The sequence below is a fragment of the Thunnus thynnus genome, chromosome 12, assembly GCF_963924715.1.
Source record: "Thunnus thynnus chromosome 12, fThuThy2.1, whole genome shotgun sequence".
In the NCBI taxonomy this organism is placed as follows: Eukaryota; Metazoa; Chordata; class Actinopteri; order Scombriformes; family Scombridae; genus Thunnus; species Thunnus thynnus.
Window position 1 is genome coordinate 33,453,609 of NC_089528.1, and position 17,081 is coordinate 33,470,689.

A 17,081-nucleotide genomic window follows, 5' to 3' on the forward strand; every position below is an offset into this window, starting at 1 on the left:
AAACAACCAATCGATTAATCGAGGAACTAATCGATAGATTAATTGATACTGAAATAATCATTGTTGCAGCTCTACTAGAATGACAGTTAAACCTGTTAGAGCTTCCTGCATGAGGCAGAATCTAAAATATATAAATATATAAATAACTTTACACTGATTGTGTGTTTGTTTTGCAGTTTATATTTAATTCTAATTAAATTACTTTTGTGTGCTGACTTCCTGTCTACATTCAGGGAATCATTCTGGTAACGCTTTATTTTACAGGTCACTTCATTTTATACTAATTTCTTGGAAATGTTTAGAATAATTTGCAGTTATGTAACAGTAATTATTAAAATTACCATTAAAAAATGTCAAATAAGTTTCAGAAGTAGTTTTTCAACAATTTCCTTCAGATTGCTGCTGTGAAACTGTTCATTCTCAGGATGTAACGTCGTATCTGAGAAATGAAAGAATCAAATATGCCTCTAATAATACTAATACACAACTAACTCTCATGCACGGTGTCCACTACAGCGGGCAGATAGTTGGAAGCCATCTTGAACCATTTATGTTGTAGCATCACGTCCCAACTACCAGCTGTTGAACCCCCAGAGTGTCGTCTACAGTTATATATATATATATATATATATATATATATATATATATATATATATATATATATATATATATATATATATATTTTGTCTATATTGATTTCCATTAATCACTTTTTCCTCCGTTGATGGATGGTGTTCACTACAGTGGACACATTTCAAAATTCAATATATTTAAAAAAAAAGTTACTGACGTGATTTTTCACTTGTTTAAGAGTAAAAATAAACAATAAAAACTTTTTTTTACTCTGTGATTTAATAATTCATGCATGAAAGGGTTAAGTATTTTATGTCAGTTAAAGAATCGTTAAGAGTCTAATAAACAAACATAATGAGTTGATCAATTAAACCTACTGAAAACTTTTTTCCATTTTTTTCTAATAACGTGCACCAGATTACCTGCAATTAAATGAAACATTACCATCATTTTATGTCTCTGTGCTCAGGATCTTTTCATTTTATCCAAAACATTTTGTAAAGTCTACCTGGATTCGAGCTCTGTGAACTAAATTATTGATCGTTTTTCTTCAGGTTAACGATCGAGACATCGGCGCCGGTGATGGTTTACAGGTTCGTGTGATGAATTCATGATAAGATGTGAAACTGTAAACAGACGCGGCGGCGTCGAGACGATGAGACACGATCAGTGAAATTTGTTGTTTGTCACTGACAGGTCTGATGATTGGTGGAGCAGAGACAAGTATTGATCTGCTAACAGCTGATCAGGATGCGTCTACATCCCCAAGAGGAGACTGCACATACACGACTGTAAATACATTTACTCTTTGTGCATCTGGTCCCTAAAGAATCTTTAACTGGTCAGACTGGAAATTCATTAAGACAAACATGTAAAAAGTCAGTCAGCAGGAGGACGTATGCTGCTGTATAAAAATATGTATTATTACATTTATTGTTAATGTGACAATTTATTGCGACATACTTTGTAGATCATGTTGATGGATCACATGATTTTGTTTCTTTAATTTTCTATTTAACTGATTTTTCTTTAAAGCTGATCATTTTGCTCATCTTGTTGGATCTCAGCAACAAAAACTGGTTATTAAAGTGCAAAAAGGACAAAAATAAAATAAAATGAATGAGTCAAAGCTCAAAGTCTTTGAAGCTGCATTTTACACAAACTGAAATATGTGCAGTTTGTGTATTTGTAGTCCTGCCTGACTTATAATCAATTAAAATAGTGAATTAGTTCATTAAATCTCTGCAGTTTTGAGTTTAAAGCAAAGAAAAACTATAAGAAGAAGAAAAATTTAAAAAGGAATTTCTGAGAAGTTCCAGATAAAAAAAAAAAAAAACACAAAAACAAAAAAAACAAGCGTGGTCGTCATGCCAACCTTGGTTGTCACGGTGAGGAGGGGGTTTCCTTCTGAGGATGCCTTTTTACCAGGAAGCTCCTTCAGCACCATGGCAACGACCCCTTTCCCCTACAACAGGCAGATCGACAGGGTTCATTCAGGAGAACAGACGCAACCAACATGCTTTAAAAACAAACGCTGACTCCGCTTATTTGGACTTTTTTAGATTCTTTCCTGACTCTTGTCTTTATTTTGGAGCCAAACTCTTCATGAGGGATGAATATTAACAACAAAATCCCTGAAATCTTAATAAAATCTTCCTTTAAGAGAGAAAAACATGCAGGAAGGAAGTGAAGTAGAATCATGTGGCTGCTGAGGCTGAACTTTTTAATCATTTTTCAACCTTATTTAACAATCTAAACATATATAAACAATTAGTTTAACTTATGAATAAAGAATTTCAAACTGTTATAGAAAGAAAACATCTTGAAAAAAAATGAATAAATCCAGAGATAAATGAGCATGTGACATGATTATGATTACATCAGAATACTTTGTATCTGTGTTCCTTTTATTAGATTCTTTGTGTGAATATGACGAGTTTGTCACAAAAGAAGTTACTTTATTATCCAAATAAAATCGTCAGTACAAATATGTATGTATGTACATCTCTGTGGTGGACATGCATCAGGAGAGGAGTGTAAACAAACCAATTCTAGAGCATGAATTAAGAAATTTGTGAGCAAAAATTACTAAAACTAAATATTACTAAATTGGTTTTTCACAAAGAAAACTATAAGTTGATTTGTTGAGAAAAGGATTAAAACTTTAGCTAAAGGGTTGGCCAGAGGTCACAGAGCAGCTGGGGTTCAGTTGAGACTTGGCTTTATAATCCCGTATTATAACCGGCAATCATTCCTTCAGTGGCGGTAGGGGGTAAACGCTTCACTGGGGTCATCAGGAGGGCAGCCTCCTTCCTTGGTGTTTCGTTGATAGGCCCACGACATCTCCAGAGGGCTCAACGGTGACACGTGGCATCCAAGGTGCACCCCCCTCCGCTTTTACCCCTCTTGCTGGCTGATGGTCATCTTGCCACCCAGTTCCTGTTGTTTCTTTTCAGCCAGAGCCAGTTGCTGCTTAGCTTGTCGGCCTCTGCCAGTGACTTGCTAGCCTGTCAGAGGGCCTGTCGGAGGACTCCCATCCCTTTCAGCAGCCTGGTGGTCACATGGCCACAAAACCCCTGCAGCCGACCTCCACAGCTAGTTCAGAAAACTTCATACATTTTACTAACTACATCCTCCCATGGCACTATCAGTTCTATGATGAACAGGGCCTTTTGTGAGGCTGACCACAGAATCAGATCCGGCCTGAGACTGGCTGTAATGATCTCTGATGGGAAGGTGAGCTTCTGGTCTAGATGGACCTTCATCTTCCCATCCTGGGCTGTATTCAGTAGGCTTGATTCTTTTCTTGCAGTTGACCTCTTTGGTACCTTTAATGCTGGTGGAAAGGCCATGATATTTGAGCAGCCAGGGGTTGGGGGAGAGAGGATATTGTTGTTAGTCCTCCTTTCTTTCAGCACTAGTGCCAGTTGCCAAAAGACCTGGCTGTGCCTCCAGATGTAGCATCTTTGGGTGAGGCTAGTCTTGCAGCTGGTGAGTATGTGCCGTAGGGTTGCTGGTGTGTGGCAAACGGGACATGATGGGTCTTCCCCAAGTCACTAGTTCAGGTTCTGGGCAGGTGTTGCTCTGCACCGTGTGGGTTTACTTGTGCCTAGCTCAAAGCCGCCCCTTGACCCACGGTATCTCCATGCTGAGAGTGGATTTCACCTGCTGTACCCCCTCAGATGCGTTCCACTTTCTGCTTGCTACCAGATAGGCAGTTCCAGAGCCCCGTTCCCATACAAGCCGATATTGTTGAGGCATCGTGGGAGTCCGAGCCATTTCTTGATGTATGTACTGACTGTTCTCTCCAGCTTCTTGACTTTGGTGATGGGAACCTCATAGATCATCAGAGGTCACATCAGATGGGGGAGCAATCCAAACTGCAGGCACCAAAGTTACAGCTTACCTGGAAGTAGGATCTTGTCTATGTTAGCAAGGCCTTGGATTGTTTCTTCCTGCAATGGCTTACTCTGGTCTGAGTCCTCATGGCTTGCATCGTACCACTGTGCTAAGCTCCTGACTGACATCTCTGACACGACTGGTAGGGGTGTTCCGTCAATGTGGGATCTCTGGTCTTTGAGCTTTCCTTTGATAATGGAGATGGTCCTGGACTTGCTGGCCTTAAACTTCATCTGGGCCCATGTTATGTTGGAATTAAGTTTTTTCCAGGAGTTGCTTTGTACATGTGATGGTTGTGGTCAGAGTGGTCATGTCATCCATATAGGTGCGGATGGGAGGTAGTCCTTGTCCGGACTGCAGGCGTTCTCCTCCTACCACCCATTTGGACCCTCTGACGATAAGTTCCATGGCCATGGCAAAGGGTAGTGGGGAGATAGTGCATCCTGCCATTATTGCCAAGACGTGGTGTACTGATGTTGTGGGGCAAAACAGCAGATCTGTTTTGTGATGGTCACTGCAACACAGAAGAACTCAAACGCTGTCCATTGTGTGTGAATTAAGTTGTTGTCTTTCAGGTAGGTTGTCATCCTTTGTGCAACAATGCTGAAGAAAACTTTCCCTTTAACATTCAGACGATGTATTTGCTGGAACTGACTCCCTGGAATACTCCCCCTGCTCTATGCCATGCATTTGGGATGTTTTTCTTCTTCCCCACCACCTTCATTAGCCTCCACAGATATCTCAGGACATCTGGAGTGTTTCTATACAGCCGGTAGAGAACTCCATTTGGTCCTGGAGCTGCCTTCCTCACAGCTTTCTCGACTACGATTTACCCCTATTGCGATACAGTGCAATTTGACATGATTCGACACAATACAATGTGATTCAACGTGATGCAAAAGAATGATGCTACATGCAATTCAATATGGTACAGAGAGTTAATTTTATTTCTTAAGCATAAATCAAATCATAACTTAACTAAAAAAAAAGTGCCATTTTTACTTTACATAATTGTTTTTCTAGTACTGCAGTCAGCATCTCATTTCTGCTGTTTCTTTTTTTATCTCTAAAAAGCACTTGGACCTTTTACAAACAGCCTTTTCACATGTCCTTTATGGTGTAATGTTCTCTGTCTCCAGTTTACATGCATATGCTCCGTGACCCAAACAATTACTGTCAAAATAGTTTAATAATCCACTTACTCTGATGTACGGAACAATAATGGTAGAGCAAGAGTTCTACCCAGAATGTTTTGGCAGTGCACCACTTAGCTGTAGCATGCTAGCACGCTTGAGAAACAGTTTAGAGAGGAAGAATCAATCTAAATATCAAATTATTGGTCACATTTCTAAATAATAAAGGCATAGGGCCTCTACTAATAATTATATATAAATAAATCAGATTTTACCAATGCAAAGATGTTAGAAATGATGCATCGCAAGTTCATCCCAAATTGTGTCCTGTGCACACTTTTTTATTTGGGGCAATCGCATCATGAATGTTTACACTGGTGCACCGATGCAAACTAGTGAATCTTCCCTTCCCTACTGTCATCACACTGGTGTTCTGGTTGAGGAACGGGTGGCATCTCAGGAGTTATGTTCCTCTGTTCATGTCTCTGGTTGTCTGTGTATATTGTTTTCAAATTATCTTAAAGTTCCCTCTTTGACACTTGGAGTGCACCGCTGTTTTTCTTTGTGAACAGCCCTTTCACAAATCTGAACGGATCCATGTAGTACAATGTTCTCGCCCTCTCTTTCTTCTCACATCGTTGTTTTAGTTCTGTTTGCAGGGGGTCAATTCCCTCCTTCTCCTCTATTGAACCTTTCCTCTGTTGCTTCCTGAAGTCCCTTCCATCATTGACTAGACGCTCAGATGCCTTCTGGACTTGGGTGAGGTTGTTGTTGATTTATTCTTCCTTGGGTCTCTTGCTCCAAACCTTTCTACCCTGTATTCATAAATCTGTTCGCTCACCCTCTCCAGCTTCTTCTCTGCTGTTACTTGGAGTCCTTCCAGGATCTTCCTCAGATCTGCATTGACCGTTTCTCTTTCTTTTTTACTGCAGGACTTTGGCCACTTCACTGTATCCTTGGATCTTCTTCTCCATCACATGTTGTGTCTGGATTGGTTCCAGGTTCTCAGATGTCTTTCCTCTACAACTAAGATATTGAAAACTAGAGCTAGAGCTGAACTCTGCAACACTTTTGACAGTCGATTAATCATTTAAGTCATTTTTCAAGCAAACATTTGTTGTTTCCAGAGTCCTAAACATGGGAATTTGCTGCTTGTGGTTGTCTTACATGATATTGAACTGAATTATTTTGGGTTCGGTCTGTTGCTCTGACATAAAAAAGCTATTTGAAGACGACACCTTGAACTCTGGGGAATTGTGATCAATTTTTTTATTTTTATTTTTAAAGGAATAAACAATTAATTGAGAAAATAATGATGAGATTAATTGATAATGAAAATAATTGTGAGTTGCAGCTGCAGTTCAGACAGTCCAGACTCCTGGAGGTCACATGATCAATTAATCAGACACTCTCAACACTCAACTTATTTGAAATCCACCAATGAAGACAAAACTGGTCACATACAAGACAAAAACAGAACACACACACACACACACACACACACACACACAGTATATTCCCTCTGACAGCAGTGAGCACTTAGCAGCTGGAGATGTTAAACCCACGGAGGGCCGGAGGGAAACAAACAGTTTCTTGTGTGAAAAGAGCTAAAAGTCATTTAATCTTCATGATCCTTCAGTCTGACGTCACTTCAGCATACAGTAAGAATAAATACTACTGCAGTACTGCACTGAGAGGTTCAGTTCTTTTTAATACTCTAAACACAATATAATTTCCGTAAACGTTCATAGTCACAGGTTTCATCTCTAGGACTTGTTAAGTGTAGCTGTAGTAACAACTGAGGACAGGGGGAAACTGCTAGTCAGTGTTATGCTAGCACAAATAGCTAACATATCCAACACTGTTATTATCTGGAGGTATGGTTACAGTAGCAACAAACAGTTAGCATATCCTACAATGATCTAGATACAGAAATACAATCTGAATGCAAAGGTACAATCTAGATGCAACGATACAATAAACTACTCTAGTGTTTCTGTTTAATTCAATTAACCTCCTTAAAATCAACAGTCTTTGAACTAAAAGCCTCCCACAGGGCGCCGACCTCATTTCACATCCAAAACATTCCTGCTGATGCATCAGAATCTGCACTTTTTTTTACAAAAACAACTGCATTGCCACCAACACAGGTGTTCTGGGTGAGTCTATGCTGCAGTGAGGTTGAAAGTTCACCTTCTCAAGTTCAGTTCAGATGACAGAATCATGAATCCTGACAGGCGTCTGTTGGCAGAGAGACGAGCTGACGGAGTGAAATATGCCTCAGTGAACCCAGCGTGCAGGACGAGTTTATCAATAAAACATCATCCACAGCTTTATTATTAGACCAGCTCACATACAGCAATGAATCATGATGGAGGGATGAGAGCAGCAACACCGCAGGATTATTAATGAACGAGTGTCTGGCGGCGACGTAATACTTCTCATGACTTTACTCTAGAGTCTGACCAATGTTATCACCTCATCTTATATCAGTTAGTTAGTTAGATTTATGTATTTATTTGTTTATTTGCTTGCACATTTAAAAACAAAAACATTTTTTATAAAAGATTTAAAGACATTCACATACATACTTTTACCTCCATATACTGTCTCTGTGTCTGAACCATTAGAAGCAGAGTGAGAACTTTTCTGTATCTGCTGCTGTATGTTCTCTCTCTCTGTCACATTGTCGGTCGTACAGCTGTGTGTGTTGCTGGAGATGCTGTCGGACTAAAAATAACCTGCTGTTGTGCTGAGCAAACAGTCCATCAGCCCAGAGAGTCCCAGCAGAGCTGAGCTCAGTGCTGCTCCAGCAGCTCAACAAACACAGTTAGCATCCTCACTTTCACCTGGACATCACTGACGTACACTGATTTACACTGATTTACACTGATATACACAGATTTACACTGATTTACACTGACTTACACTGATTTACACTGATTTACACTGACTTACACTGATTTACACTGACTTACACTGATTTACACTGATTTACACTGACTTACACTGACTTACACTGATTTACACTGACTTACACTGATTTACACTGACTTACACTGATTTACACTGATTTACACTGACTTACACTGATTTACACTGATTTACACTGACTTACACTGATTTACACTGTCACACTACTGCTACTGCTAATATTAATACTACTGCTAATACTAATACTACTAATACTGCTAATACTAATACTACTAATGCTACTAATAATACTACTACATAGCAGCATATTATAAGGTGCTTGTCAGGAAATATATGAAAAAAGATGATTAAAATGTGTGAATTGACTGAATTCCTCTGATCAGATCAGATCAGAAGTGTAGGGTTTGGGGTCAGTTAACAGAGATTTGGCAGTAGTACAGCAGCGAACTGATTCACTTCTGAGTGAGGTTGAAATATTTATGGAACTTTGTCTCTGGCTGCTTGTATCTGTCTTTCTCCACTTAGTGGACGAACAACCTGGTTAAGAAGCATCATGACGCTAAACACACTGACGCACACGGCTTTGCTGCTTTTGTTGGATGAAAACCGTTGTACAGAACACAGTAAGACACCGTTGGCACCTTCAATTAAAGGGAGTCCATAGTTTTGGTATTGTTTGTTGATACCACTAGTGCTCCAGGTGAGGCCAGATGTAAACAACAGTCGTTGGAGTTGTCACGAGGTCAGGTGTGACTGGTTGTTAAGTCTACTGGGAAGAGATGAAGGAGCAGCGTTGTAGGTGTCCTCTCTGTCCAGAATATGCACGTTATCCTAAAAAGAGTGTCTCTTATCTTTCAGGTGTGAACTGCTGAGTGGAGTCGGCCCTCCTGTGTTGAGTCTTGTGTTTGTTTACTGGTTGTTTAGTTTCCAGTCTGTTCTTCTCACTGCATTGGACGCAAACACTAGAAATACTGCGTTTATTTGTATATATCACAAGAAAAGTATGAAACAATCACATTTGAAAGTGAAATTTTGGCATTTTTGACAGAAAATTGACTTAAATTATTATCCGATTATCAAATTAGTTGCCAATTAATTTTTCCTGACGATTGACTAGTTGATTGTTTCAGCTCTAATGTCTAATCTGCTGCTGTAAACAGATTTGTTTCAGGTGCATTTTGTTCTATCTGATGTCTTCATCAGGTTGAAGTTGGAGTGTTGAGCTGGTCAGCTTTGAGCTTTAGATAAATAGAAATGTCAGCTGGGACTCAGTATCTGCAGATACTCGTCTCTGCTGGACTCAGGTGCAGTCAGTCAAACAGAAAACATGAAGTGGAAGTCGTGTTGGTGAAACTGTGCCAAGGGCGGCAGCAGCAGACTGCTGGAGGAACATTTGACCCCGGAGAGTTTAGATATTTATATCGTCCAATGATCCAGCAGCTCGACCGCTAATTAATCTTGTATGAGCGTTTCCCCCTGTGGCTCTTTGTGCCTCAGTCAGCCGCACTGTAACTACAGTACAGGACGACTACAGGAGCCTGCAGAGGACACTAAATACACTTGAATTCACAATGTGAGGAGGAGAATGTCAGTTCAGAGGATTTATTTTGATTTATATGTTGCTTTTTCACCGCAGTAAGAAAACATCCTGACAGTCACAGCTCTGGATGTTATCACGTCATTTAGAACTGAAAACACTGAGGCGACTGATTCACAGACATTGTTTAGTAAATGAACTATTGTCTTTACTCAGTCAGAGTTTGTAGAGTGAGAATGTACGAACAAAATATTTCACCTTCAACTTCTAAAGCTAAATATTCATTTATAAAATTCAAACGCACCTTCAGCGGAGATCAGCTGTAGATGATCATGTAAACCTGGATTATTAATTATTTTGATGACCGAATAATCATTTAAGTCATTTTTAAGCAACAATGTTGATTATTTGATGGTTTCAGCTTCTCAAATGTATCAGATGTTTAACTGTATTTCTTGTTGTTGATGTTACACTGGGCTTCAGGAAATTGTGATTGTGACATTTTTCACTGTTTTCTGATGTTTTATTAAGCAAACAATTAATCAAAAATGAAAATAATGATTAGCTGCAGCTGTAAACAGTCAGAATCATGTTGAAGGTTTCATGTAAACATCTCAAACATCTTCAATTTGATTCAAACCAGGAGAGCAGGTAGAAACATATTTCATCCATAGAGAAACATGGTCCAGTGTGGATGAGACGTTAACAGCTGTAGATGTTGATATAAGTCGACTGATTGGATAGCGAGCTAACATGATGTCACACTGAATGAATGAAGTGACATCACATGGAAACAGTCTGATCATCATGTTTAACTAATCAGGGATCAGATCAAAGCTACTATAAGTTCCTGAAGCTCCTCATCAAAGTATCTGAGTTTGACTCCAGCAGAGGCAGGAAAACACAAGTCACATAAAGTCTGATCCATTACTGACTTGATGTTGAATTCTCACACAGGTACATTAACCACCTCACAGCTACATGTTGTGCACATATAACACAAGATTTACAGGCTCAAAAACTTTCCATCTGAATTTATCTGCAGATTTCTCCACATCCCAGCAGCAGGTTTTTTATTATTGCACATGCACAATAAAACTAGATCCACCGTCACAAACAACAAAAATATATATTCCTGCATTCAGTACCCAAGAGAACCAGGAAAATAGTGAGTATATACATGACTACAGCAGCTGTAATCCTCTTCAACATATACCTGAGCTGTTCTCAGTTATATTGCATGTGATTACAACAGACACAATTTACCAAATATCAATATGTGCTTCAGTGGCTCTTACAGCTACAACACGTTACACCTCCTATATGATGATGATGATGATGATATATGAAGAGTTATTTCAGTCTGACTTCAGCTGCTGTTCTCTGGGAAACAGATCAGACCACTGTTGCATCTCCCTGTGTGTGTTTTACCACTGATGTTAAGACTTTGCTGGGGGGGGGGGGGGGGGGGGTAGTTAGTTAGTTGTAATCTGCAGCTTTAAGGCCCGCCTCCCGATGAGCCCACTCTGTTCTGATTGGTCAGCTTTCAGGAAGCTTCCTCCGGCTCCGGAGGCTACGTAAACAAACTATAGTAGCAGGATTCTTCTTCTTTTTCTCCTTCTTTACTCCAAATGTCAACTTCTCAAATCCATCCGTACATGTTGGAGCTGAACAACACATGGAAACACCTTAGCAACCACCTTAGCAACCACCTTAGCAACCACCAACGTCAGCTCGTCAGCAAGGTTGTAAAACCGTCGCAAACGAAGCGTTTAGAGCAGGTTGAAGCCCCGACTCTTGACTTGCAGGCAGCATTTCTACATATGTTCACCTAAAGTTTCTGAACTCTGACCCTGTTTAAAATCCAACATCAGAACAGGAAATAAATAACAGAAAATCATAAAAAGCAGAATATGAACTCTTTAAGCACTCTGTTTATAAAAGTGCTTTATAAATAAAAGGTATGATCACATGATCACAGGGACCGTCTAAACGTCTTACTGATGTAGTTACAACAAGCAACCGAATCATTTGATGTTAATGTCTCGAATGCTTCCTGGATGCTTCACACTCGACTCTTTAGATACCTAACACTGAGACACGGGAGGTGTTTCAGTGTAAATGGTTTGTGTGTGTGTGTGTGTGTGTGTGTGTGTGTGTGTGTGTGTGTGTGTGTGTGTGTGTGTGTGTGTGTGTGTGTGTATGTGTGTGTGTGTGAAGTCATTTCAGTGGATTTATGAGAACATCAGAGGTGACCTTGTGACGCTGAAACCAACATTGTCTCCTGCAGAACATGGTGGAACAACAACTGCACACGGCTGCACTTAATGGACTGAAAACCACAGAGAGTCCCACAGCAGAGTGTGTGTGTGTGTGTGTGTGTGTGTGTGTGTGTGTGTGTGTGTGTGTGTGTGTGTGTGTGTGTGTGTGTGTTGTATGTCTGATCATCAGTCTACTGAGCAGACTGAAGGGTTTTAGGGGGTAAAAATCTATTAAAGGACTCAAAACCGTCCCTGAATTTTCTCCTTAATTGAAAAGTAATTAGACCTTTTCAGGAGGAAATGAAGGAATGGCTTTGATGTGATTTGTTCAACTTTAAACCTGCACTAATATGTTTTATCCACTTGTTTATTTCCACATCCAGCAGTTACGGAGCAACATCACCTGTTATGAGTGGATCAGGTCTCCCAGTTTTCCCTCCTCGTGTGTGGTTTTGTCCCCAGTTTGTGTCTCTCTGTGTTTGTGTGTGTGTGTGTGTATGCTGGGCGTGGCATACTGGTTTCCCTCTCCCACTCTTCAACCAGTGCACTGCAGCATAAAACCCTGGCTCATCCATCAAGACTCTGCCACATGGAACAAACATCAAGGCCAATCCCAGTCTGCCGTTCACACTCCAGTCTGCCACAGCTGAAAACCCTGATCTCTAACCTGCTTACGATGCAGAACCCTGATGATATCAACCAAGCAGTTTGCATTAAACTCTTTCCTAAACTGCTTCTGTCTGAGTCTGTGTCCTGCATTTTGGCTCCTGAATTGAGTAATTATAACATTATCATTCATGTGGAGTCGTGTTTCTGTCCACCTGGTGAATGTGAGTCCAATATTCTCTCTTTCAGCTCTGTTTCTGCTCTCTACCAACTCCTGAGGGAAATATCTGGCTCTTTAGCTGCTAAATGCTCCACTATGTTCACCAGCTAGTCTACAGCTAACTGAGCAGGTAGTGTTCAGCGGCTTTTTACAGCTTTTTACTCTGAAAACGACGCTATGAGACGCTGAGAGTGAACCAGAATAGTAAAGTTACGCAAAGCACATTACACACTGACAGCTCAGACAGTGGAGGGATAGAAATATAGACTATAAATGGTAAATGGGCTGCATTTATATAGCAGCTCTCTAGTCTTCTGACCACTCAAAGTGCTTTACGCTACATGTCACATTCATATGCTGATGGCAGGCTGCCATGCAAAGAGCCAACCTGCTCATCAGCAGCATCGAATCATTCACACACCGATGGAACAGCCATCAGGAACCACTGGACTAAACTAGCTAACTGTATATAAAGTAGTGTAAACTAGCTCCACCTCCAGCAGCTACAACAGTAACATGCTGCTCTAACACTGATGCTTCACTATTAATAATCTAATGATGTCATATATAATAATATATCAGTCAGAGGGACCAAACCACTACTTTTACTGCAATACTTTAACTACATCAAGCTCATAATACTTATGTACTTTTACTGCAATACTTTAACTACATCAAGCTCATAATACTTATGTACTTTTACTGCAATACTTTAACTACATCAAGCTCATAATACTTATGTACTTTTACTGCAATACTTTAACTACATCAAGCTCATAATACTTATGTACTTCTACTGCAGGAGGATTTTTCATGCAGGACTTTTACTTGTAATGGAGTATTTTTACTTTACTGTACTGGTGCTTTTACTGCAGTAAAGGATCTGAATATTTCTTCCACCTCTAGTCGTGGTGGAAATAATCAGATTCTCTCCTGCAGTCACTCAGAGCTGCTTCATGAAACAAAAAGAGGTATTTTGCTGCAGGCCTGAACACTTCATCAAACTTTAACTGCTTGATTATGTAACAGAGCGTGACGTGCGTCTGCTGTAGCGTTGAGCGTAAATAACTGAGAACAGAAACAGACCAACTAGCGTCTACTGTCAGAGGTTACTACAGGTCAAAGCTGCTCACCTGGACACGACAGCAGCTTCCTGCTGTTTACCTGAAACTATTTTATGAGTCTTATTGTTCAGGAGGCGTTAAGAGCTCCAACACACGGACAATCACACCTTTTTTCTTGCTAATGCTTCTTAAATAACTCTTTGTTTTGGGGGTATAGTTTTCCCTGCAGCTGCAGAAGCTTTTCCACCACATTTAACTTTAAACATTTGATATAAATGTTCAAGTCCTTGATGTAATCCGCTGTGACTGAAGAGTTTACAGCAAGTTCTCATGACCACAGCAGTCAATCACAATAAAAAAAATACTTCCTGTCAAAAATACTTGAGCGCACAGTCTTTAACCAAGTCTCTGAATTCCTCTCTGCCAACAACCTGTACGACCCAAATCAGTCTGGCATTAAGCAGGGTCACTCTACCGAGACTGTACAACTGCCAGTTATAGATTCACTGCGCTCAGCTAGAGCTGCCGGTCAGTCCTCAGCTCTACTGCTGCTGGACCTGTCAGCTGCCTTTGATACAGTCAACCACCAACTCCTCCTCTCCACAATCACTGAGCTCAGGATCCTCCCTCCGCTGGTTCATGTCCTACCTGTCAGGGAGATATTTTAGAGTATCTTGGAGGGGTGAAGTGTCCAAACTGCACAGCTTATCCACAGGGGTTCCTCAAGGGTCAGTGCTTGGTCCCCTTCTTTATTCATTATACACTTGGTGCAATCATCCACTCCCATGGTTTCTCATACCATTGCTATGCTGATGACATCCAGCTCTTCCTGTCGTTCCTGCCAGAAGACCACAAAGTCTTGGCTCAGATCTCATCATGCCTTATAGATATATCAGCATGGATGAAAGAGCGCCACCTTCAACTTAACTTCTCTAAGACCGAGTTCCTTGTCATCCAGCCAGTCACACATACAACAAAACATCAGCATCCAGCTGGAATCAACCCAACTCATGCCCACAAAGTCTGCCCAAAACTTGGGTGTCATGATTGATGACAAACTAACCTTTAAGGTTCACGTGGTTCAATCACTCAATCGTGTTGATTTGTCCTGTACAACATCAGGAAGATCAGACTCTACCTGTCTGAGCCTGCAGCACAACTCCTGGTTCAGGCTCTCATAATATCACACATTGACTACTGCAGCTCCTTACTGGCAGGCCTCCCCGCATGTACACTTAAACCTCTGCAGATGATCCAGAATGTGGCGACACAGCTGGTCTTCAACCAGCCCAAAACAGCACGTCACCCCGCTGTTCATATCCCTCCACTGGCTCCCAGTTGCTGCCTGCATCAAATTCGAAACCCTGACACTCGCTTATAAAACAGCAACCAAAACGGCTCCTGCCTACCTGAACTCCCCCGTTCAGGTCTACACTCCCTCCCGCTCACTACACTCTGCTAATGAAAGGTTCCTGGTGCCACAACAGGACCCTGAGTCACCAGCTAGACTCTTCTCCTCTGTAGTTGCCCAGTGGTGGAACGAGTTACCAAACTCTGTTCGATCTGTAGAGTCCCTCTCAATCTTCAAGAAAAAGCTATTGACCCATCTCTTTTGAGAACACCTCTGCTCCTGATGAACTGATGGAAACAACATTCCTCTTCTGTGCACTGCCTGTTGTCCTCTCCTGACTAAATCCTGTATTAACTCTCTGATGTACGTAGCTTTGGATAAAGGCGTCTGCTAAATGAAACTGTAATACTCTAAAATGTCCTGGAATAGAAACCCAGTTGCCCAATCAACAGTATGGAGGTTTGTTTAGAGAGTGTAGATGATGCCTTTGTTGGTCTCAGAGGTGTAGGGCAAGGCACTGGTCCTGCTCTGGTTGATGGTTCTACTCCCTCAGCGGCTCAGTGGCGTTACTGCTGGAGTTAAATATACTGTATATGAAGGATAAATATTCAGTCCTGATGATGAGTTTCGATTGAGAGCATCATATCAACCCGATGAGATGAATAACTCCTGCAGCAACAGAATAAATCTCTGTCAGCCCTTCAGTCAGTAATTAGAGCCACGGGGAGCTGCTCTCTGAAGCATCCAGCCTCTTCAGAAAAGCTGTTTGATCCTTTCGTCCCTCACATTTATTCTGTCACCAAGGTCAGACATGCCCTTTCGCCTGCCGAGCGCCACACTCATCAGAAATCCAACAAAATGTTAAACCCCCCTCTTCAGAGGGAGGCAGACGTCCTCGTTCACCATACTTAACGAGAGGAAGTGACACGCTGTGAGGCGTTTGGAGACACTTTACTTTCAGGTGTTTGATCTGAGCACAGCATCGAGGCCTGATCGTCTCCACACGGTCTTTACCATCACTGATGTGTGTGACGAGTATCAGGGTATCTCTTCTTTTCCACAATGTAAACTCTGTAAACCTCTGTGTCAAACTTTATAAGATTTGTGCAAACTAATGTGAGGCTGTAAAGTCATGAAGACACCAAGTTGCTTTTTATAAAGCATATTGTTCAGAAGGTTTATGAGACTGAATCATCAAAATAAAGACGATCGATGGTTAGAGATGACTCTCTGCAGTGGCGTAGGCAGAAACTGTATTTTGGGCGGCCATCTTTTCCCAGAAAAACTGACTTACGAAAAATTAGAAGAAGAAAAAAGAACAAACATAGACAAACTGTAAAACCAGCGACCACGTTACTGCACCACAAAGGCAACAACAGCAAAGCACCGCCCAACAGAGCATCAATCTATAAAGGTTGAACACAACAGTACAGACACAAAGCGTCTTTTATATTCTGTCCAGTCTAAAATACAGAATATCTGCACTGACAAGACCAGCTGTGCATCGGCTCTACAGCACACCGCTGTTAATTTACCATTTTATTGCACCAACTAAACATAAAGCCAGACAGCAAGAAGGTAAAAATCACACATGTAAAACATCCCTGGTTCCTTCATTGCAGCCGTCGCTGCTTCAGCTCACAAATAAACAAGTCTGCACATTTTACAGAAAACTGCATCCTCAAACCATCTATACCACCTCCACACAGAGCGACCAATCAGAGTCCAGAGACTTGCTACAACTTGTTTCAACCAGCTCTGTTTTAACAATAATTCAAGTTTATATTTATTTATTTGCTTATATATTCTTATGTTTATTGTTACAAAATGTATTTTGATGAAACTTGGCTGGGTGGGCCTGTTACTGGCTTCACGTCTGACTGTCAAACTCCATCAGAACCGGTTTGTACCACGTTTGTCCGTCAGAAATAAAAAGTGTTTGTAGAAAATGATGATGTAATGATCACGTCATCATACAACTGAATATTTTTGGACTGTTGATC

General features: G+C 40.9%; 1 protein-coding gene across 2 annotated transcripts in view; it reads right to left on the bottom strand.

Moving 5' to 3' along the window:
* The window catches only part of pex5lb (peroxisomal biogenesis factor 5-like b), a 57,100-nt gene that overhangs the window by 35,201 nt on the left and 4,818 nt on the right, over positions 1-17,081 (bottom strand). The window contains exon 2 of one of the 2 annotated variants that reach the window (XM_067606986.1): positions 1,949-2,038. The exons of the other annotated variant lie outside the window; for it this stretch is intronic. Coding sequence (XP_067463087.1) covers positions 1,949-2,038 — 90 coding nt within the window. The remainder of the gene's footprint in view (positions 1-1,948; positions 2,039-17,081) is intronic. 2 annotated transcript variants of the gene reach the window in all.